The sequence below is a fragment of the Metopolophium dirhodum genome, chromosome 6 (genome assembly GCF_019925205.1).
Source record: "Metopolophium dirhodum isolate CAU chromosome 6, ASM1992520v1, whole genome shotgun sequence".
Lineage (NCBI taxonomy): Eukaryota > Metazoa > Arthropoda > Insecta > Hemiptera > Aphididae > Metopolophium > Metopolophium dirhodum.
The window spans coordinates 5,239,866-5,264,945 of NC_083565.1; the positions used below are offsets into that span (position 1 = coordinate 5,239,866).

Below are 25,080 nucleotides of genomic sequence, written 5' to 3' on the forward strand. Positions count from 1 at the left end.
GAGACTATGTGGTATTCAGGTGCGGACTGGCTGGGATGATGGGATGCTACAAAATCCCTTGCCCTAAAATATATTTGCCTAATATTATTTATTATATATTTAAAGACTCTAGACACCTAATGAACAGCAGATTGTTACCAACTTACGATTATAAGTAATCTATAATATTGTACAACTTTGATTGAAAGTCGGTTGTAACTTGGTACTTATTTACGTTTTTAACGTATATTCAATATTTTTTCAAAACAAAATATAATATATTAATATTTTATAAATAATCTACATGTATTAAATTCGCCCCAACAATTTTTGTTATTTTCCCTTTAAATTGTGTAGCATCTCGTGCCCAATTTACCAGTCCGCGCCTGGCGGTATTCATTTTTTTAAGATAACATACCGCGATTACTGACCAATACTTACCTATAACTCTATAAGTATTATTCAAGTTTAGATTAGTGGAGTAATGAACGACATTTTGCGGGTTACCCCTGTGTCACTACACCACTTATCAAAACTTTATATGCTTATATAATTTAAAAGTAATAAACCTATAACTAATGACCTAGTTGTCCAAAATGTGATCTTTGTAGATTAAAATACTCCAAATAATATTCTGCTAAGGAATATGAAATAAAAAATATATGGTGTTATTCAAAAGAGTAAAAAACTAAAATAAAATAAAAATATATTATTTTCAGAAATGTTGTTTTGAAACGAGTAAATTACATCAAATTAAGTACTTAAAACAACAGTTTTTTTTTTAAATAATGAGCGTCAACAGTATAGACTATAGGGTAATAATATGTCAACACTTAAATGGCTCACTCTGTACATTGATATACAAAAAAAAAAAAAGGCATAGAATACACAGGTACCTACTGCTTATGTGATCCACGTAGGTCGTAGGTATACCTACTAATTAAAAAATGAGGTAACTTTTTTAAACTGAGTTAAGTAAATATTTTTTTCCATAATAACATTACATTAACAGAGTTACATTTATTATTTGTTAACAATTAACTTATAGTACTTATAGTATCTTATCTATATTGCATGTTCACTTAAGTATTTAACTCAACTTGAGTTAATTATCTTCATTAACTTGACCACCTTTGTGCATACAACGTACCTATACTCGACTAATCGACGTAGGTAAATCAATACAATGTCATCATCAATAAATATTCTAACCATGAATATAAGCGAATGTAAGCGAATGTAATAATATTATTTAATAATAATTATTATCAACTAGTACAACATCGGTGACCACATCGGAGGTATGTATAACCAAATATAATGTATATTGTTCTATAGTATAACGTATAAGGTTGATGTTATAAATTACAAGTAGTCTCAATATTTCATCAAATGGAGAATAATATTTGGATAAAATAGCGAAAGAAAACTGTGTGTACTTTCGAATGGATTTTATGGCGCCTTCTACAACATGGTGTAAAATCGTGCGCCCGATACATCTTGCCATGCAACTATGCATACAAAGTTTCTTATCACTAGCTAATTATACAAATAACAGGCGAGTGCAACACAGTGTTACACACAACTACAACACAAGTCACTAACTACCATAATATTATAACTTTAGCTTTGGATACCCAACATTACACTGTACTATCATATTATTGTACTGTAGCTGTATCACAATAAGTTACATCAATACATCGCAGTATCACAATCACAATCACTCTAGTATTATTATTCTTATACATAGTATTTACTTTTATTCTAGAGAACAGTCGATTTACATTGTACAAAAAACAAAATAGTAAATACTAGGTATATTGTAATACTCTTTCGTGGGCCGTGGTGTCTCCTTTGAATCGTCGAGACACCGAAAAAAAGATGGCTGTGGCTGGAGAACCTTTGAACTTAGCAAAAGGCGAGTTTTAGTTAACAAACAGTTTTAATTTTCTAATGTGTGGAGGTATATTATAATTTGATATATTATGTAATTTTCACAGATGTCAAACGTGCCATCGAACTGTTGGAAAAGCTCCAAAAAAGTAATAAATCCACAATTCAATCGTTTATATTAAATAAAAGTTAAACTACTTGTATACTTTTGTCTAGCTGGAGAAGTGCCGGTAACCAAATTAGCTGCGTTGCAAAAAGTACTGCAGAGCGACTTCTTAGCATCGGTGCGGGAAGTGTACGAACACGTTTATGAAACTGTTGATATACAAGGATCTCAGGTGCTTAACATTAATTAATACATAATTTGTATCTGTACTGACCTATATTATAATTTTTTTTGGTAGGATGTGCGTGCGTCAGCTACAGCTAAAGCAACCGTTGCCGCTTTTGCTGCTAGTGAAGGTCATGCTCATCCTAGAGTAGTGGAATTGCCCAAAACAGAAGAAGGGCTTGGATTTAATGTGATGGGTGGCCGAGAACAAAATTCTCCGATCTATATATCACGCATAATACCCAGTGGTGTAGCTGATAGACATGGTGGTTTAAAGCGAGGGGATCAACTTTTGTCAGTTAACGGAGTGGTTGGTTGCTTTTCAAACTTTATTTATTATATTATGTTTATTCTTACTTAAATAAAATATTTTTGCAGTGCGTTGAAGGTGAAAATCACGAAAAAGCTGTAGAGCTATTAAAACAGGCCCAAGGATCTGTTAAATTAGTTGTCAGATACACACCAAAAGTTTTGGAAGAAATGGAAATGCGATTTGACAAGCAACGTGCTGCCCGAAGGAAGCAACTAAACCAATAATTACATACTGTTGGTATGAACATTAGTCTACATAACTATGAATAGTATTTTATCAACTTAAATGGCATACTTATTTAGTTTAAAGGTTGTTAAAATATTCTTATAATATGGTTGTCACTAAGTCTTGTCCTTACTCATATATTGATGTCCTCTAATCAAAGAAAAATTGTGTTTTGTGTTTGCAATAACAACCCTAAATGTAGTAATTAAATTTAATTAATTAATAAGTAACAACAAATTGATTTACTTAAACTATATGCTTAGGTTAATCAAAATAACAATATACCGACAAATAATTGTAGATTTAAAGTTTTTAAACCCACCATTAAAATAATTTATTGTAGGTATCACATCATATAAAAGAAATACATTTCTTAAGTTTGATTATTCTCTTCACATCTATACGAACTTGTTATTTACACTTAAATGTAATTGAATTAAACATTGGTTTAATTTCATAAATACCTTAAAATTTTAAATCACATTTTTTACATTTTACTTGTATAATACACATCTCAATACACATCATATAAAAATGTTAAGATGTTTAAAGTTTTTATTTAGGTAAATGTTAATTGTTTAATATTATTTATGAAAATTCAAACTTGTGTTTATTAAACTAACACTGTTATCCACCGCAGTAAAACCCCCTTTCTTTTAGATAACCGTTATAAGTATTATTGAATATAAATTATAATATATATAATTGTTCATTGTGATCATGCCGGAGTTTCAAAAATTATTTTTGCACCACCATTGTTAAAATGAATTCAGTGATACATCTTCCAACAAGGTTTATGACACTCAAGTCTTGTTTATATTTTATAATTTTTTGTTATTACTTATATTTTATAGTGGATATTGCTAAGCAAATACATTTCGAGTTTAATGAGTGTTTATAATATTATAGTTACACCTACATGAATACATAGTTTTATTATTTAATTAGTGTTTTTAAGAATTTGTATTTATAGCTATAAGCCTAAAACTAACTCATCAAGACTATATTAGATTACTTATAATATACTTTATAGTTTAAGATAATCCCATTTTTTTTTTCAGTATTATAATTTATAATAATATGAAGTATAATACACTCTATATATTGTCAAATAATTACAGATAAAATCTGCAATTATCATTTATTACTTTATTATTATACTAAATAGTTAATTATTATTCATTACCTGCTTACAAATTTTAATTAAATAAATATATTATAATTAATTATAATGTATAGTAACAATATTGAGTTTGTTTAATTAGTCCAATTTTCATTTGATCACTGGTCAGTGAGAAATACTAAAATAGTATAATATCAAATGGAAATGTAGTTGCTTCCATTATTATTTATTACTTAGTACCTACTTAAAATATTATTTAAAAAACCAGGCAAGTCACTATACTGTATTAAAGGCTTCAAGTGTACTTTATCATTGAGTAGGTCACTGAGATGAATGTGTTAAATTTGAATTTAATAATAAATTATTGCATGTAAAAAGCAATTCTGAATGGAGGCTGAAAGAATTATAAAGGTATATCAGGCTAATGCCTAGAGTTGCATTTAAATGTATTAATTTAATTGTTCCCTAAAATATAATGGATCAATCAAATCCTGGAATCTGTTTTGAAAAAAGTGGGACAAAAAGTCCGAAAATACAAAATGTTCTATAATTAATATTTATTATACTTACTCGCATTTTTTTAAATTTTTTAATTTCAATAATAGATAATTTACGAGATTTTGATAAATCTTATCAACATTTGAATTTTAAATACTTAAAAAAAAAATTCGTACCTATGGATCTTTAATATTTATCAATTGCTATTATAGCAACTTGTAAGGAACATTGCATTAAATTGTCAAGCTTTTTGACCCAACGAATAAAATTGAATTGATATTTATAGAATAAAAATCTAAATAATTTTAAATTTTAAATATCTATAAATAACTCGAAACGGGTCAAAAGAATTTTGAAAATTTTATCATGTAAAATGATAAAATAAACATTTGATGAAAACTTCAAGTATCTACGGTTGTCAGATTTGAATAACACTAAAAATAAGGAAATCGTTGCATGAGAATTTGTTAATACGCACGAATATCCATTATCCAATGTCTAGTTTCAAAAACTCATAAAAAATGAATTTGACTTTTCGCCTTCCGGTAAACTTTTTTTTTGTTGATTTGTAGGAAAACCTAAGGGGAATCTTATATTCAAAGCTTATAGATATAAATAGAATGTTTTTTATACATTTCTAACTCAAAATAATTTTCCAATTTTCGTGAATTATTTGAAAATTTTAACTTCAGACCCTCATAATTTTTTTTGGTGAATTTACGCTCAACTTTTTTTTTAAATGTCCAATAAGATTATCTTATGAGACTGAACGTTGTATTACATTTTCAATTTTTTAGACAGACCAAAAAAAAATTTGTATCTACAATACTTAAAAAAAAATTGATATAACTCGAAATTTTCTTATGCTTATAAATAATTCTAAAAGAGTCGCAATATTTGGAAAATGTTATGATGCATAGAAATTGCTAATATAAACATTCAGTGAACATTAAATATATATTTGGTTATGTTTTTCAAAATTACACTACATTTTTATTTTTTTAGATTCTGAGCGAAGCGATGAATGTACTGATTTTACAATGATGTGTGTTTTTTTTTATTTTGTGTCTGTCATCACCTTTTAGGACAGTAAAAAAGCTTGGATTTTCTTCAACAGTAACTTTTCTGGTTCAAAAGCGACGTGAAAAACAAAAGAAAAATTAAGGAAAAACGGGAATTTTTACGCAAAATCGATTTTGGTTTTTGGTGTAACTAAACAAATGACCGTAGGGACATGAAATTTTAACTGAATGTTTATAATTGCATTTCCTATACACCATAACATTTTCCACATATTTTGACTTTATTTGAGCTGTTTACGGACATTGTCAGTTTTCAATTTTTTTTAGTTTTTTTTTCTATAAATATCAATAAAATTTTATCTGTTGAGTAAAAAAGCTTGAAAATTTAATAGAAGGCTCCTAGGTTATTGTTTCAAAGGCAGATGAAAAAATTAAAAATCCTTAGTTACAGTTTTTATTTATAAGCATTTAAAGTTCAAATTTTGACAAAATACGGAAAAATCACGAAAATTAGCAAATTATTGAGAATTCATAAAAATTTTTCTTTTTAAATCTAAGATTTGAAAATGTAATATAAGATTACTCATAAGTTTGTCTACCTTTATAAAAAAAAAAATGTCTACAAGAAACTTAAATTAAATTTTTATGAGCGTCTGAAATTTATATTTTTACAACATTTGATATTCACCCGATTTCTCATGTGACAATTTTCTTATTTTATTGTAATTAAAAAACGAATGACTGTAGATACTTGAAAATTTCACTGAATGTTTATATTAGCATTTTCTATACACCATAAAATTTTGAAAATATTTTGACTCTTTTTGAGCGGTTTACGGACATTGTCAGTTTTCAATTTTTTTAATTTTTTTTTCTATAAATATTAATAAACATTTTTTTGTTGGGTAAAAAAGCGTGAAAATTTAATATAAGGCTCCTGATATATCGTTCTAATAGCAGTTGAAAAATATTAAAAATACATAGGCACAATTTTTTTTTATAAGCATTTAAAGTTCAAATGTTGACAACATTTATCAAATTTATAATTTATTAATTATTTTGTAGTTAAAAGTGTATAAAATGTTTAACTTTTATGGCTAAGGATTGAAAATTAAAAACAAGGCTCCACGTAAATAGGTTATATATAAATTACTTTATTCACAATAATATTATCATCAAATATACTTGGTAATATCATAGGCTGACTGACCGTTTTCGCTCAGAATCGTTTTTCTTATACAATGATTTTATATCATTGAATTCAAATTTAACACCATCCATTACAGTTACCCACTTGTAGCCTACTGTACAGCAGAGCGACATCCACTTATCCACCTTTTTTTTATTATTATATTTTAATTTTAAAGCGAGTATTTTAAGATGTATAATTTACAATTTTAAAATACTCATCACTCGCTTCAAATTAAAATATAATAAAAATCCCATGAGATTGCCTAGATAATCTTACCTTTAAATTTTATAAGAGGTAAATCATGATAATATAATATGTTAATTATATCATGGTGCTGTGGATACCACGCGATACCGTGTTGTCACTAGTCGACGAGATAACGCGTGACGGCGGTGATAACAACGTACGACGGCGATTGCAATTCGTATTTCTTAACTCGTACTGCATAATATGCAATCAGAGTAATCAGACATACTTAAATACATTATAGTGCCACTGTGCCAGTGCCAGCCACTCGTTTCAAGTTGCGTTCCCGGAGCGTACGGCAATGGAGTTGGTGGCCGGTGCTAGTTCAAATTGTTTAAAGTCGTCTAGCGTTCGTAGTTAGCATAAAATATGCTGTCCCGATGCAATTTTCTCGCAATGGCGAGATTGAACGTGTTCGTCCCTCGCCGGCTGTTCGTATCTTGTACGGTTTGTTTATCCAAGTGTACAACCACAACGTCCGGACAGAGGCAACAACAATCATGTCGCGGCCTCGGATGTTTAACCTCCACCCACAACCTTAGATCACACATACATTACACTTGCGGCAGACAACAGACTATGGCTACAACGACTCCGCCGCCGCCGCCACCACCATCGGACGACGACAAGTCGCAAAGTATCTTCCAGAGGTTCAAGAACATGGCCAAAAAGTACTGGTATATTGTGCTACCCGTTCACCTGGTTACATCGACTGTATGGTTTGGTTCGTTTTACTTCATTGCCAGCATATGCGATGTGGCCGCCCTGTTGGAAAAGTTGGGCATTCCCGATTATATTATCGACAAAGTAAGGGACGGCAACTCATGGACCAGTTACTTGGTTATTGCCTATGGTCTGTATAAAATTTTTACGCCACTCAGATATATGGTGACACTAGGCGGCACTGGTATGACAATACGTTATTTGAAAAGAATAGGGTATGTAATCGGTGAAACGCCATGTCCCAAGAAGCCATAAACATTATAAAGACGCACATTACTTTATAGTATATTTATAAGATTGTTTGAATATGTTAATGAATAGATAAAAGTCTATTGTGATTTTATAATTTTATGTAATATCTATAACCAACATAATATTTTAATATTGTAAAAATGTTGTCACAATATATTCTATTAGATGTCAATTAAAACTGTTTTTTTAGTTGTTGTTATTGTATCATTACAATTTTTCTAATCCTTGAAATATATTAAATCTAAAAGCTTGACAAACTATTAAAAAAAATAACATAAAATTATGTAGGTACTAAAGTAGTAATTTGTTGCTAGGTTGCATGAAAAATGTATTAGTTTAATGATTCAATAAAATGTAATAGACCAATCTTGGCCCTTGGCCATTAAATGATTTTAAAGGACCATTAGCTCACTATTGATCCGTTAAATGTTTACCAATTGTTCATGCAACTCGATATATGTGTACTAGTTTTATTTTTATAGCATGTTAGTGGCAGGCTAACATTTTTTTAAAGTAATTATGCCTCCGTATACCCAGATAGATACATTTAATCCTCCCCAAATAAGCCTCTGGACCTACTGAACGTGGTATAATTTGAGGTATAATCACTAATCAGTCATGAAACTATTTTGTTAATTTAAAGATCACTCAATCTAGCTGATGACAAACTTAGATTAATTTAATAAGATTAGATATTATTAATACAATCATAGATATAATGAAAATTGAAAAGTATTCACATTGCTTAACGTGTTTTCATATTGAGAGTGTTTGAATTATTGTTTCTTATTGTTATTTTTACTGCTAAAGTTGACTTAATAAATAGTGTGAATACTATGAAAATAATATCCGAATATCTACTAATAAATGTCATTGAGAATGCTAAAATGTAATAAATAATTTAAGTTATCTCAAATTATAGTCATTATATAAATCAAATTAATTTAAATAGGTACTTACTTACTAAAGTCTCATAATTAAATTACATTTTTATTAGTCTCATTCATATCATGTGTGAATATATTTTGTATAGTTCAGTGAAGAAAATCACATGCACACTCAATTAACATACCTAGATGTTAATGACAAGCAATTACCAACAAGTAGTACCTAGTTTGATTTAATTTAGATTCAGAGAAATCTAGATTCGCCTTGTGAAAATCTATTATTCAGCTGACTGGCTTTTTTCAATATTGATTGTTTCTGAGCGTTATCAAATTTGTTACATTGCAGATCAATATCCCTACTAAAAGGTCTTCTTTCTGCAGGTTCTTCTTTAATCTTTTCCTAAAAAAAAAATCAATAAAATCATTACTTTAAATATCTTAAATATGGTTTCATTTAACTTGATGATATTCTGAAATTAATTTTTTAAATTACAAAGACCTTCTGGTCACATTTTGAGCAGTTAATCAGCTGATTGACTGACAATTCATTTTGAGTTTTTGGTCTGTGTAGTAGTATCAAGTATTAAACTCAATGATCATTGAAAGTTGTAACTGGTAAAATAAAATATAATTTTTGGTTTTATTAAATTCACCTTTTTTTGTTTTTTTAGTTTTTCTTGGTGCATTTCTAATAATGAATAAGGTTTCCGTTTTGCTGAGGTTTCTGCCAGTATTTCCATTTCCTCATCGCGTTTTTGAATTGCGATCAGTTTCAATGCTTCCATGTCCGTTTCTTCAGCAGTTTTTGGTTCTTGAACTTTACGCTGTTTATCTGTCGGCGTGTCAGTCCATTCTGATCGGTTACTCATGTCAGGAGCCTCTCGTTTTCTAAACTGCCTTGCTCCTAAACCTAGGTTGGCAGCTTTTTCTGGCGGCAGCTCCAACATCCATTTCTCACGAACCGTTTCCTGTTTGTTGTCGTCGTATACCTACATAGAAGCAATTGCGTTAGTTCATTTCAAACGATTGAAACCAAGTGCGCTTACAAATATCATGCTTATGTAAATGCGCAAGTAAATAAACTGTACAAACTTCTCCGGCAAATTTTCGTTTCATATATTCAGCTCGCAATTCCAATTGCTTCTGTATGAATAGTTGCTCGGAGTCTGAAGTTATCAGCTCGGCCGGTAATGGACCGAAACCCGAGATGTCTTCATCGATCTTGGCGACTACTGTATCTTCAATTTTGAAATCCAAAGGCAATGACGGTCCTGGAGCGCGTTTCTGCGGTACCAGGTGCGGCGGTAAGCTAGGTCCGTACGAGTGGTTTAGTTCGCCGGCCTCTGGTCCTGGTGTATCGGTCTCGTGTTTACCACCGTCGGAGCTGGACAGGCCGGGCGGCAGGACTGGCCCGATAGGTTTGGCCACGGCGTCAGCTCTCGACTCGCCCGCGGTCGGCGTTGCCACAGACACCGATTTTGGACGCACGTCGCTCTTGAGCGGAACGATCGGAACGTGATATTCGTGATCGTCTTTGGGTTTGTGTTTGCTCTTAGAATGTTTGTGTTTTTTGTGCTTTTTGTGTTCTTTTCCCATAGTTGTCGTTGTCTACGGACTACGATGCATGCGAACGATTACTAAAACGTTTATCCGGTTCTACGAACGATTCTTGGAACGAAACATAATATCGCTTATAATTAATAATTATTGAACAAAACGAGCAAATCTTCGATTTTCGAAAAACTAAACGTAAACATGTCTTTAAAGTATATACGATAACATACTGATAACTGAAATATTGGATGCCCCGTAAACGTAAACAATATTTTTGGTTTCCCGCGTCATTGGATTTTTAAAATTTTTAATTCCCAATGACTCGCCGCGTATTGTTCGGTGGTAGGTATTAAACAATTTGCATAATAATTACAATAACAATCTACAGTAACTTCAGAAATATTATTCATCTACAGCCTTGGATTACACCACCTAATTACAAATCAAAAACAATACAACAATAATATCAGTAATACCCTAGATGCGTACCGTACCGTCGTCGTCTGTCCAGTGGCGTAGCCAGGATTTATCTTCAGGGGGGGGGGGGGGGCTGATCAACTTTTACCGATGCACAATGTTATATGCATTAAATACGTACTAGCACAGATAGATAGCTGTAAAGTGTTAATACTTATAGTCAATTTTTAAATATTTTAAATACCATTTAAGACTTTTTGAGCAACTGTCATAGACCATTAAAATAGTTTTTATATTTTCTTAACATTTCGAAGGGGACTGCAGCACCCTCAGCCAGCCCCCCCCCCCCTGGCTACGCTACTGCGTCTGTCTCAAGTCTTTATATGTAGTCCGTTGATAACTGCTTCATCTTTGAAATTTGATGTAGGATGTAGGGGTTTGGACCGACCAATGTACGGTAGTAGGTATTTATTATTTCTCTGAGTTATAGAATATTATATATAGCTGTTTCTTATAAACAAATCAAATAGTGCAATGACTGATGTGCTTGAGTTTATAGAAAGATGGGATTGGTTTTTTGTAATCATAGTTTGATGACTTTTAAAGAAATTATAGGTATAGCGGGATATACAATTCAAAACAATCACAAATTAATGTATTATATTGTTGTACCAGAGCCCTAATTAGGAATTTTGGGGCCCGGGGCCAATATGTTTTGGCGAGGCTCCTCAACTTAAATTATAAATTCAGTTTTTTTTTTTTGCTATATCGTTTTAGATTCTGAGCAGAGCGATAAATGTATTGATTTTACAATGATTTGTGTTTTATTATTTTTGTGTCTGTCATCACCGTTTGGCCCGTTTGAGGCAGTAAAACTGCTTCGATTTTCTTCAACCGTATTTTGTTCTAAAATCAAATCTAGTTGGTGTATTCGAGAGGTCAAAATGTAATATTCCCAATAGTTTTCAAAAGTTTCCAATTATTTTAGTTTTTTTTTTCTATGAAAGTCAATAAAATTGTATTCGTTGGGTCGAAAAGTGCGACAATTTAACACAAGGATCCTAATATAATGTTACAATGGCATTTAAAAAATATTAAAAATCCATAGACACAACTTTGAAGTATTACTTTGTGACTTGTGTCATCTAAAACTGCTACAGCATGCTCACAGACAACTGCGAGTCAGGTAAGGCATTTAATATAAAATTTTTTATTGATTGCGGTTATTACATTTTATGTGTATTTTGCAATTATATTGTACGGTGTGTTTGATCAAATTCTCTAATATACGATCTCGAGAGCCCTCCGAACCACCTGAAGGTAATAGCGTAATTTTAGTACTTGCAGCTGGTATTATTCTCCAGCACTTATAAGTGTATACAGATACCTAATTTTAACAACCGATTTTAATATAACTATCGACAGGAGTCGTTTTTTTTTAATAATTATCGTATTTTTGCGTTATTACAATTATTTTATTTTATTTGGTACAATGATGTGCGAGCATAACTTTGAATATCATTAAAAATCTTCACAAGCGTTTGTTGTTTTTGAGGTCGATGATGATGTTGTCATGTTGAAGCCCGCACCTAATTCATAGTGTAGCAATAACATTTAAAACATATTTACCCGCGGCGACTGCACAAATAAGATAACTCATTAAAAAGGGATTATCAAGTAGAATAAGTAGATGCTAAATGTGGAATTAAAATTGTTTGAAAAAAATTATTTTATTTTTCACAGATAAAAAGTTATTTTTTGCTAGATTTCCAAAACTGGAGAAGGCTAGGAGAAACATTGGCTAGGAGAAGTGCAGTGAAGATTTTCAGAACTTTATCTCCAATCGTTAATTTACTACAAAGCTGTAAAGCCGAAAAACATCAAAAAACGCCCAATAAAATTTGTTTTAACTTTTTTTAATGTTCTGTAGTGAATTAAGTAATTAACTATTAAATATAAAGTTCTGAAAATCTTCACTGCATTTCTCCTAACCAATTTTAATCTAACAAAACCCCAAACAACAAAATCCGCTCTCTGGTTTCGGATATCTATCTCACTAAATGAAAATGAAAATGATTTTTTGTGGGGCTGTTCTCACCAACATTTTTCTGGATTCAAATTTGTATACCGCTTGGGTGTGATATTGGTTAATAAATTTCTAAAAATTAATCATCAAGAAAGTTTACATGCCGATCCCTGACTTGGCAAACATTTTTTCTACAAATTTCAAATGTGTACCATGTTTTTCAATGCATATTACATTATGTGTAGCTTTTTTTTCTAAAAAGTTCAAATTGGTACCTATTTTTTCTTTAAATATGTAGCTTTTTTTCTACACATTTATAATGTGTAGCATTTTTTCAATGCATTATATCTGTAGAAAAAATAGGTACCAATTTCAACTTTTTAGAAAAAAAAAGGTACACATTGACATTTTTAATGTATAGAAAGAAGCTACACATTATGAATATATTATGTGTACCATGTTTTTCAATGCTTTACCTACATTATGTGTAGCCTTTTTTATCTAAAAATTTCAAATTGGTACCTATTTTTTCTATAGATTTTAAATGTGTAGCTTTTTTTTCTACACATTTAGAATGTGTGACTTTTAGATTCTGAGTGAAACGATGAATGTATTGATTTTACAATGATGTGTGTTTTTTTTTATTTTTTTTTTATTTTTTTATTTTTGTGTCTGTGTACACGATAAGTAGTCGAAATAATGCTTCGATTTTCGACTTCAGTATCTTGTTCGATGGGAAAGTGAATATCGTTGGTGCATTGGGGAGGTCAAAATAATTTAATTTCCCAGTAGTTTTCAAAAGCGATGTGAAAAACAAAAGAAAAATTAAGGAAAAACGGGAATTTTTACGCAAAATCGATTTTTAACAAAATCGATTTTGGTTATTGGTGTAACTCTAAAACAAATGACCGTAGATGCATGAAATTTTCACTGGTTGTTTATATTAGCATTTTCTATACACCATAACATTTTCCAAATATTTTGACTCTTTTTGAGCTGTTTACAGCCATTGTCAGTTTTCAATTTTTTTAGTTTTTTTTTCTATAAATATCAATAAAATTTTATCTATTGAGTAAAAAAGCTTGAAAATTTAATAGAAGGCTCCTAGTTTATTGTTTCAAAGGCAGATGAAAAAAATTAAAAATCCTTAGTCACAGTTTTTAATTATAAGCATTTAAAGTTCAAATTTTGACAAAATACGGAAAAATCACGAAAAATAGCAAATTATTTTGATGAGAATTCATAAAAATTTTTCTTTTTAAATCTAAGATTTGAAAATGTAATATAAGATTACTCATAAGTTTGTCTACCTTTATCAAAAAAAAAATGTCTAGAAGAAACTTAAATTAAATTTTTATGAGCGTCTGAAATTTATATTTTTACAACATTTGATATTTACTCGATTTCTCATGTAACGATTTTTTTATTTTATTGTAATTAAAAAACGAATGACTGTAGATACTTGAAAATTTCACTGAATGTTTATATTAGCATTTTCTATACACCATACAATTTTGAAAATATTTTGACTCTATTTGAGCTATTTACGGACATTGTCAGTTTTCAATTTTTTTAGTTTTTTTTTCTATAAATATCAATAAATTTTTATTTGATGGGTAAAAAAGCGTGAAAATTTAATATTAGACTCCTGATATATCGTTTTAATAGCAGTTGAAAAATATTAAAAATACATTTGCACAATTTTTTTTTATAAGCATTTAAAGTTCAAATTTTGACAACATTTATCAAATTTATAATTTATTAATTATTTTGTGGTTAAAAATTTATAAAATGTTTAACTTTTATGGCTAAGGATTGAAAATTTAAAACAAGGCTCCACGTTAATAGGTTATATATAAATTACTTTATTCACAATAATATCATCAAATATACTTGGTAATATCATAGGGTGACTGACCGTTTTCGCTCAGAATCGTTTTTCTTATACAATGATATTATATCATTGAATTCAAATTTAACACCATCCATTACAGTGACCCACTTGTAACCTACCGTACAGCAGAGCGACATCCACTTATCCACCTTTTTTTCAATGCATTTATTATGTTAATAAACTTTAAGGTAAGCTTTGAAATATTTTAAGTACTTAAGAGGGGGGGAGGGCTTCTTAAATGGTTCACCTCGCATGCAGCAATACCACAAAAGAAAAAGGCCCCTCCTTGTATCCGCGCCTGCATAACCATATAAACCTATTTGTAGACCGTAGTTTTAAATTTATCCAATCTTTGTAATCTGAAACATTGCAAATATAAGATTACTAATATAAGTTTAGATAAGAAGAGTTAAGTAGTGTTCCACGATATTCATTGTTTATTCTAAACAAAAGGTACATGCAATTTTATTGTATGCTTAATTTAATATAAAGAAGCGTACAGAGGGCGGGGTTTCACACTAAAAAGGTAATAAGTGCCAGCTAGCAGCTAGTTTCTATTACCTATTGTATGACAATAGTCCTGGACATTTTTACAATTAATATTATCTTAGCTTGAACATACAATTAGAGTAATTAATAGTTTTATTTGACAAAATATGTTGTATTTACACTTTTCAATATAGTTAACGTTTTGATTAATCATATTACAATTTGAGGTAATTTATAAATAATAATTTTTTTACCAATAAATAATTTTAAATAATATAGGTAAGCGAGTAACTTACAAAATAATAAAAATAAAAATAAATTCTATTTTTCAAAATTTAAATAAACAAAAATATAAATATCTATTTAACGAAACACTCATTCATCTCTGGTCAGATGATCAGGACATAATGACTCATTGTTGGGACTTTGTACTTCTTCAGCGGAAGAGCTCTGATTAGCTTCCCAGTTATCTATATTAATTAAAATTAACATGTTAGTATACAAAAAATAAAAATACAATCAGAATCGATCAAAGTGATTTAAATATATTATTGACTTATTACTAAAAATATATCGACATCATTCATCACAGTTTCATCAAAATTATTTATTAATAATAACAAAATAACTAAAAAGTTGGATTAGTTGGTGCAGCTCTTCTGTAGTAGTTGTAGTGGATATATTATATTTGTATAAAATAATTATAAATCATTGTGTACGAAAAATGATTCTGAGCGGAGACGTTGTCATACTTGTATAATCAATTTTTTTTTATAAAAATCTAAAATATCTCATGGTTATAAATAGCATGACTTTCCAGCGAACTTATTCTTTTTGATATAAGTAGAAAAGTTTTTAAGAACCTTCCATTCCAATTTTTTATGTTAGCTTTAAAGTAAAAAACTTTAATGAATTTCTAACTAAAAATAATTTACAAAATTTGAAAAAATGATCATGGCTAACAATAGCTCAAGAATCAAAATTGTTTGAAAATATTACTTTATATAGAATAAATGGTAATTTAGACATTTGGTGAAAAATTTAAGTATCTAGGATTATTCGTTTTTGAATTACAACAAAATATCAAAAATTTGTTAAATTTACCAATGAAAATCCAAAATCATAAAAATTTTAAATTTAAAAACTCATAAAAAATTAATGTTATTTTCCGGTAAACTTTTTTTTTTTGTTTAAGGTAGGGACATTTGTGGGGAGTCTTCTATCAACATTTCTAATGTTAGTTATGAAAGTAAAACTTTTATACATTTTTAACTCAAAAATAGTTTGAACATTTTCGAAATTTTGATGAATTTTAACTTTAAATGCATATAAAAAATAAATGTGCCCATGTACTAACTAAATTCACTTTTCTACCAGAAAAGATACTGATCTCGAAAATCAGAGCATTTTTACTATTCAAAATGTTAGTGACTGACAGAAAAAAAAACATAATGTAAAATCAATACATTATTTTGTTCAGCTAAGAATCTAAATGGTAATAGAAATATATAGATACATAATATAAGATTTAAAGATATCTGAATTATGATATGATTGATATTGTCACATGATTTTCATATTCTGAGTGGAACGATGAATGCATTGATTATACAATGATGTGTGTTTTTTTTATTTATTTATTTTTGTGTCTGTGTACACGATAAGTAGTCGAAATAATGCTTCGATTTTCAACTTCAGTATTTTGTTCGATTAGAAAGTGAATATTATTGGTGCAATGGGTAGGTCAAAATTAAAATTCGCAGTAATTTTCAAAAGCGCCAAGAAAAACAAAAGAAAAATTAAGGAAAAACGGGAATTTTTACGCAAAATTGATTTTTCACAAAATCGACTTTGGTTTTTGGTGTAACTTTAAAATAAATGACCATAGATACATGTAATTTTCACTGTTTGTTTATATTTGCATTTTCTATACACGAGAAAAAATTCAAAATATTTGGATTTATTTTGAACTGTTTACGGCCATTTTCAGTTTCTAATTTTATTAGTTTTTTTTCTATGAATGTTATTAAAACTTTATTTGTTGGGTAAAAAAGCTTGACAATTTAATACAAGGCTTCTATATTATATTGTTACAATGACATTTGAAAAATATTAAAAATCCTTAGTCACAGTTTTTATTTATAAGCCTTTAAAGTTCAAATCTTGAAAAAAAAACGGAAAAATCACGAAAATTACCAAATTATTTTTAGTTAAGAATTCATAAAATTGTTTGTTTTTAAATCTAAGGTACGGAAATAAAATACAAGATTCCTTATAAGTGTGTCTACTTTTAGCAAAAAAAAGTCCTTAAGAAAGTCAAACTAAATTTTTATGAGCATTTGAAGTTCATATTTTTACAACATTTGATATTTACTCAATTTCTCATGTAACAATTTTCTTATTTTATTGTTATAAAAAACGAATGACTGTAGATACTTGACAATTTCATTGAATGTTTATATTAGCATTTTCTATACACGATAAAATTTTGAAAATGATTTGACTCTTTTTGAGCTGTTTACGGATATTGTCAGTTTTCAATATTTTTAGTTTTTTTTTTTTTCTATAAATATTAATAACATTTGTTGGGTAAAAAAACGTGAAAATTTAATGCATGGCGCCTGATATATTGTTACAATAGCAGTTGAAAAATATTAAAAATACATAAGCACAATTTTTTTTATAAGCATTTCAAGTTTTGACAAAATTTAATAATTATTTTGTAGTTAAAAATGTATATAATGTTCAACTTTTATAGCTAAAATTAAAAACAAGGCTCCGTAAATAGGTTATATATTATAAATTACTTTATTCACAATAATATCATCAAAATATATACTTGGTAATATAATAGGCTGACTAACCGTTTTCGCTAAGAATCGTTTTTCTTATACAATGATATTAGATCATTGAATTCAAATTTAACACCATCCATTTACAGTGACCCACTTGTAACCTACTGTACAGCAGAGCGACATCCACTTACCCACCTTTTTAATACTGTATTGTCAGACTTTGTAAAAATCAAGCAACATAATTATTGGATAATAGAAAAATCAATTACCTATATAGGCGTTGTCTACAAAAACAGAATTGATTAAATCTTCAAGGCCATCAGATATATCTGACATATCTAAAAACCTTAAGATCAAAAACAAATATTAGTGTTTAATATAGTTGTGGTACAATTGTAAATATGATTTACCTATTTGTTAAATTTGTATTGGTTGTTTCTTGAGTTACAGGTTGTTCATTTTTCTGTAATCATAATAAGTTTTTTCATAAAAATTAAAATCAATTATTGTTTTTACATTATTTACATTTAATATGGGGTTATGTAATCTACGAACTATCATAGTTTGGCGAGACAAATCCTCAAGTCCATTTTCAGACATTCTTAGATTTATTGGATCTGATGAACTTGCCAACTCGCTAGAAGATTCTGAAACTTAAAACACACATTTTTGTAAAAAATATAACTTTAAGTAATTGAGTATTCGAAGGCAAGATTTGATATAGTAGCTACAGTACTAGATTTTATTTAGTCTGACATTTATATTTACTATCAGGAATATTAGATATACCTGTATCAAATTTTAATACTTGTATTTTTTTTACTTATTGTGTTATTGTATCAAAGATACAGTAAATACATAGTTTATTGTATCTAAATACTTTTTTCTTTAATGTATCTGGTATTCAGGTACCTATATTTTTAATTAATTTTTTTTTGCATAAAGATAATAGACACAAATAAGGTTATTTTTGTATTTAAAATTAACAAAAATAATTATTCATTTATTCAAGTCTTCAAAATTATTAAAAAATATATCTCGTAACTTACATACTCATTGCAGAATAAGAACGTACCTTGTCGCACCGGTGGCAGACTAGTTCCATCCTGAAACTTTGTCATGCTTTTTCATATAACAGTATTTTTGAAATGCAATGCAGCCGACCAGTATACAATAAACCTGTTTTGGTCCGCCCCCTTTGTACGTTCTTATTCCACGCCGAGTAAAGAGACAGTAACTTTTCAAAAATGCTGATGTTAAATATATCTAATATTTTGTATCTAGATACTTTCATCCAAGTTGAATCCCATTCCTGATTATAGTAGTATTGAAAATAACTTTGAAGAAGACCATTGACAATATATTATCAAAATATCAGACTAAATAAAACATAATTATTATACACAATACCACAGCTTTGCCATTAAATGATAATATTTTGTATACTTATATATAAAAAATATTACACAAGAATTTGATTAACAAGTTATAAATATGCTAAATGTATTAATTTAATTATTTAGTCTATTAAATTATAAAAAAATGTCTAATTTTTTTCAATATTATTAAATTAAGTTGGCATGTAAATGATTATTCAAATTAGTAATTACTAGCTCTTAAATGAATCAAACTGTGTTCAAAAACATTACAGAATTTGACAGTACAAATATTAATAATAACTGGAAATTTGACTACCTGGTTGAGAATTACGCATAGCATTTTCCAATTTTTTCAAGCGAAATCTATTAGTCAAAATAATAAATAATTTAAGCAATAATTAGAAAAATTAATTATTATTAAAAATTGGGTTAGTAAACCATTAATCAAATAAAACAATTTAAATTACTTTGCTTCAGTTATTTCATATTGAATTTTATTAACCATTTGTGAATTTTCAGAAGCTCCTAATAAAAAAATGAAAACCAAACCATTACAATTTGTTGACTCAAAAATCAACTATTGAATGTGTAAAATGTTGTAAATTAAATAGTACCCACTTAATTTGTTAGGTGAACTTAATTGACTTTCTCCCACTTTTCTTAAACAATTTTCCAAACGAAAATCTGAAATATAATAATTTTTGTAAAATTCTAAATACAAATGAAATTTAGACACAAAAATAAACAAACCCGATGGACTTGTATGTTCATTATCCAGAATGATGCTGTTGACATTATTCCCATGCATAGGACTGGGTCTATCCGGGTTCTAAAAACCAAACAAAAACCATAAAATTGTAATAATAACAATAATAAGTTTTATATGCTGGGATTTGAATAGCAACAAATTATTTACATCTGATTCTTCAAAAAGACGACTAAGTCTCTCAAACATAGACTGGGCAGTTTCGCCTTGAAAACGATTTTGGAATTCATTATCATATAGAGTTTGTATTGATAATGGCGGATGTACCCTATTAGAAGCAGTTTCACATGATGCTCCTTGAACTTCTTGGTCTTTGATTGGACTCCTGAGATGTCTACATCAAATATTTATTTTATTAGTTAATAATTATAACAAATTTATCTGGAATTTGGAAAGCAAAATGTATTTTAATACAAACTATCAGTGTTCATACTTAAGAGTGGGAAGGGGTGTTCAACATAGATAATATAATATACTAATATATATATATTATCTATGGTGTTCAACCTCTCTCACTATTGGATTTTTTTTTAAATAAATACCACAGTTGAAAATGTTTATGTATGTTACTGCTATCCTTACCCAGTTGCTTCTGCACACTCAAATTCATCCAACAATGATTGTATTTTAATTTTAAGCTTTTTTTTTGGACTCGGAATTTCTCTACTAATAGGTTTAACTTTAGCAGGGATTTTCTATACAAAAAAAAAAAAAAAATGTTTAAAAATAGCAAAATATTTCAATAAAATATTAATAAATATTTTAAATGCTAAAATATTAGTTACAAAATCAGTGAAAAATACCTGTTTCAATTCTTCAAATTGCTGTAAGAGTGCAGATCTCTCAAGTTCTAATTTAGACAAATACCATTGTTGTTCTCTACATTTTTGATAGTAAGTAGGTGGTCGAACACCAAATCTGTTTACAAATAATAATAACAATAATAATAATGGTGATAATATTGAAAAATAAAAATAAATCATTAAAATTACTGACTTTAAATTTAATGTATCTTGATGTAAAAATCCTTCATTAATTAATAAATCAAGTCTAAAAAATCTATTGTATCCCCAACATTCACCAATTTCAAAATCTGATGTGAATTCTCTAAGCACATTTTTAGATTTATCGTTGAGTTTTTCATCTAGTTGATTAACCATTTCAATACGATAATCATATCTAAAAAAAAAATTAATATTCATAATGGAAATAGTTTAATTCTGAAGCAAAATGGGTTAACAGAATATATTCAACTTTATGTTCTTAGAGACTTAACTGTAAAATATTAAAATAAACAACTAACCTAGATACTCCAACTGGCCCAGAAGTTAGCTCTAAAAACACTGATAAATATCGATCTCTCACAATACCATTACCATTGGGATATACTTTAAGTCTCCAACTGACACCATTGCAATCAATCGGAAGTGAATAGATAGGTTCAGACTGAATCATTTTATCAGTAAACGATTTAATTATCAAGTTACCTCCTTCAAACTTTGGTATAATTTCGCTAATTATTAAAAATAAATATTTATTTTTATTCTTTTCTAGTATTAAATTAATTTACCTATGGAAATCTGGATACACAGACATAAGGATTGTAAATGGTTTATCTTCCATGGCAGAAATAGTTCTTTTTAATCTTGGAGCGTTATTAATTAATTGCGACATTGGCATACGAGATACTTCAAGATCACAATCATGCAAAAATTCCTCTATTTGTTCAGAATCGTTGACCAGATGATTTTTTTGAGTTAATAAAGTAGTAAGTTTGTTATTCAGCTCTTTTTCTAAGTCAATCATCATACACTCCACAGCTGTGCGTATTTCTCGAACTTTTTGCTCTTTGGCTTGTTGTACTAGTTTAATATTTTTATCCTAGAAAATACATTGATTAATTAAATTAATGGAAGTTTTTCTTTCATAAATATATTATTATTGAATTCTTCTATGATTGTGGTGATAGAGTACTTTATTTTTATATAATATATTGTTGATATTAGTTAAGACATATTATAAATATTACTGAGCTACTGATTTTTTGGACGAAATAGACAGATTTCATAAAGTGAATATCTTGGGTTTAAAACAATAGAAAAATTGATTTAATTTAGTTTATTCACTATGAATTATATTTTAACAGTTAGACAATTTTACATAAATAAATCCTATAGTTATGTTTTAATATAGTACCCTAAAAATAATATAAAGTATATAATATTAATATATATATTTAGAAAAAATACTCAGTGTGTTTTAAAGGTTAATTTATTAGTATAGAAATCTAAGTAGAGCTTTGAATTAAAAAATATCAGACACACGCCTATAAAATAAATTTTAGTTTTTAACTGTATTTACTAGTCACATTAAAATACATACGATTTCCTTAATGTCTTTCTTAATCAATTCTTCTTTTGTTTTGAGGTTATCACAACTCTCACCCAACTGTGCTATTGTTTCATTATAAATGTCTTCAACAGGTCGGAATGAATGACCATTATGGGCTGAATCGTCAAATAGAGCACATCGATGACAGATAGTTGTATTGCAAGACATGCAGAATACAGACAATTGTTCGTTATGAGTTTCACATCTAATATAAAATAAAATAAAAATTTCAAATCATTTTGTATAGGTGATTAAAAAATATTTTTGTTGATTACCTTTGTTCTTGGCTCTGCCTTATACTTCCTATATTGACAGTACTGTTCAAACAGTCAAGTTGATCGGATAAATCTTCAACCCATCTACAGTTGACAATTTCGTGTAAATGTAATGTAGCTCTACAGTGTGGACATTGAGATCGTTGTTCAGTAAGCCATCGGCGCATACAAGAATAACAGCATAATTTTGAACAATGTGGACACAAATGTGCATCTTGTATTTTCTCCATACAAATAAAACATTTGAATGTTTCGAGTAGAGTCTTGAATAAAAATTATTTTTGTGGTTAGATAATTAATAATTACCTAATAATGTACTTTAAATCATTGAAGCATTAATTTTATTAAACATTAATTATGATGTGTATAAACTATAAAGGAATAGATTTTAATTCCATTGAGTATCTACAGTCAGTATCCCTTTTCTTTAAACAGATTTAAATATTTGAATAAATATTCAAATTCTGTCAGCAAATTAGACTGACCCGTCTACACTTAGTAATAGCATAATATATAATGAACAATTTTTATATTCCTATAAATTAAAAAGCCTGACAGTCAAATCAATAGATTGATATTTTATATTCACTTTCGGTTTTATCCTAATTCTAGACAAACATAAATATCAAGATAAATATATAGTTTTAAAATAAACACACTACCTAGTAAATAATGAAATTGGTCAGTGAATATTCGGATAAGTAGGGATAGAAAAAATGAATAATCAACTTATTTTTGTTTTAAAGTCAGTTTAGAAACCAAAGTATTTATTAATTACCTACTTAAAGTTTAGGTGCTTAGATTAAAAATATTACTATGGATTAGGTTAGGTTATAACTCGTTATGAGGTATGCAAGATGGACTGAATGACCCACAAACGAAATAAATAATAAATTCTATTCAAAAATGAAACTCTTTTCGGGTACCTACCAAAATACCTAGATAAAGTAAAGTGAAATAACAAGTTAAATTAATATACATACCTGTAAATATTCCGGATTGGGTGCCACAGCCATTTCGGTTTTTGAAAATTATATTCAGTATTCTATCGGCAATACTTATATATATTTGTACGTTGTACCTAAAACGTCCTTAGTTACCGGTGACGGAACAATAATAACGATATTGTCGTCATTTTCCAAAGTCTGTTAAATTGATTAATTATTAATTAACGATATCATTGGTGTCATAAATAATATTATGTCGGACTTGCGAATTATATTTTTATTTTTAAATTAGACAATACCGGTTAACCGCGTACGAACGACCGACACGTATCTGTCGGAACGGAGGAATGCTATCTGAATCTGAAAACCATAGTGAATATTATACATTTATATATATATAATATACATTTTAGGTATACACAGACCACAATAGATACGATTTGGTACGACCAGTTTTACGACGGTCGACGAGACAATAATCAATCGTCGTCATCATATTATGACTGATAAAAAAAAGTGCCCAGTATCACAGGCCCAGTCGAGCGTTCTCAAAATGCGTCTCGACGCGTATTTCAGGTAGACCAACATGAATATTGCGTCTAACGATCGTCTACCCGGGCCTAATAATATTCGGCTATAGTTCAGCCTTCAGCTGGTATATAGTATATACTGTATAATAATTAATAAGAGTATATGACAGATCTACCTATAGCGTTTATAGGTTATTACCTATAAAAATTAATAATTATGAACTGGTTTTTAAGTCTATCCGCTATCATTTACGAATAGACTCACGTCTCACGTCTCACGTAGTGCCATGTTATAGTGGTGTACTTCAGTTTCGAAAATAGTCGTTAAAGATATTTATGAAATTTGAAGAGTATTTGAATACAATTCACAAATACCCAACTCATACTTTTCAATAGTAGGTATTTATAAATTATTTCAAATATGCCTACTATTTTATAATAATATCTAATAACTAAAAATGAAAAAACCCACATAATCAGTAATTTCTTTCAACACACTAATAGGATTATTGGGATTAATGTTTTAAGCAGGGTAGGTACCTACTTTATTTTTCATATTCACTAAATTAAAAAGTTGTTTTTAGAGTCTGGGCGTAGCGATGAATGTATTGATTTTACAATGATGTGTCTTTTTTATTTATTATTTTTATTATTAACTTTTTTTGTGTCTGTGTACTTACACGATAAGTAGTCGAAATAATGCTTCGATTTTTAACTTCAGTATCTTGTTTGATGAGAAAGTGAATCTAGTTGGTGCATTGTGAGGCCAAAATTTAAAATTCGAAGTAATTTTTATAAGCGCAAAATCGGTTTTTGACAAAACTGATATTGATTTTACTCTAAAACAAATGACTAATAACCGTAGATAAACGAATTTTCATTGGTTGTTTATATTGAAACTTTTTATATACACGATCAAATTTTCAAAAT

General features: G+C 28.6%; 4 protein-coding genes across 12 annotated transcripts; 2 read left to right on the forward strand and 2 right to left on the reverse strand.

Moving 5' to 3' along the window:
* The first annotated feature begins 1,129 nt into the window (after window positions 1-1,129).
* LOC132946319 (protein lin-7 homolog C) lies at window positions 1,130-3,975 on the forward strand. Its single transcript, XM_061016249.1, has 6 exons — window positions 1,130-1,280; window positions 1,751-1,900; window positions 1,983-2,024; window positions 2,092-2,213; window positions 2,280-2,516; window positions 2,585-3,975. The coding sequence occupies exons 2-6, from the start codon at window positions 1,864-1,866 to the stop codon at window positions 2,741-2,743; spliced, it is 597 nt and encodes a 198-aa protein (XP_060872232.1). The 5' UTR covers window positions 1,130-1,280; window positions 1,751-1,863; the 3' UTR covers window positions 2,744-3,975.
* Window positions 3,976-7,002: 3,027 nt separating this feature from the next.
* LOC132946318 (protein FAM210A) lies at window positions 7,003-7,999 on the forward strand. The gene has a single exon (XM_061016248.1). The coding sequence runs from the start codon at window positions 7,195-7,197 to the stop codon at window positions 7,801-7,803; it is 609 nt and encodes a 202-aa protein (XP_060872231.1). The 5' UTR covers window positions 7,003-7,194; the 3' UTR covers window positions 7,804-7,999.
* Window positions 8,000-8,802: 803 nt separating this feature from the next.
* LOC132946317 (GPALPP motifs-containing protein 1) lies at window positions 8,803-10,467 on the reverse strand. Its single transcript, XM_061016247.1, has 3 exons — window positions 9,780-10,467; window positions 9,341-9,676; window positions 8,803-9,087 (listed from the first exon to the last, which is right to left on the reverse strand). Exons 1-3 carry the CDS (start codon window positions 10,281-10,283, stop codon window positions 8,932-8,934), a joined length of 996 nt encoding a protein of 331 aa, XP_060872230.1. The 5' UTR covers window positions 10,284-10,467; the 3' UTR covers window positions 8,803-8,931.
* A 4,520-nt stretch (window positions 10,468-14,987) lies between these two features.
* Window positions 14,988-24,097, reverse strand: LOC132946830 (E3 ubiquitin-protein ligase TRIM37-like). 9 transcript variants are annotated; one of them, XM_061016913.1, is made up of 18 exons: window positions 23,920-24,096; window positions 23,657-23,818; window positions 22,674-22,936; window positions 22,390-22,603; window positions 21,578-21,888; window positions 21,311-21,520; window positions 21,004-21,186; window positions 20,811-20,925; window positions 20,590-20,702; window positions 20,158-20,341; window positions 19,992-20,070; window positions 19,860-19,925; window positions 19,709-19,766; window positions 19,558-19,604; window positions 18,388-18,515; window positions 18,273-18,325; window positions 18,132-18,208; window positions 14,988-15,537 (listed from the first exon to the last, which is right to left on the reverse strand). In XM_061016913.1, the coding sequence occupies exons 2-18, from the start codon at window positions 23,687-23,689 to the stop codon at window positions 15,443-15,445; spliced, it is 2,229 nt and encodes a 742-aa protein (XP_060872896.1). In that variant the 5' UTR covers window positions 23,690-23,818; window positions 23,920-24,096; the 3' UTR covers window positions 14,988-15,442. The 9 variants fall into 9 exon arrangements, with proteins under 9 accessions (XP_060872896.1, XP_060872899.1, XP_060872898.1 ...); XM_061016916.1 differs by having other exon boundaries at window positions 18,418-18,509; window positions 23,657-24,097; XM_061016915.1 differs by having other exon boundaries at window positions 18,418-18,515; window positions 23,657-24,097.
* Between the last annotated feature and the right edge of the window lie 983 nt (window positions 24,098-25,080).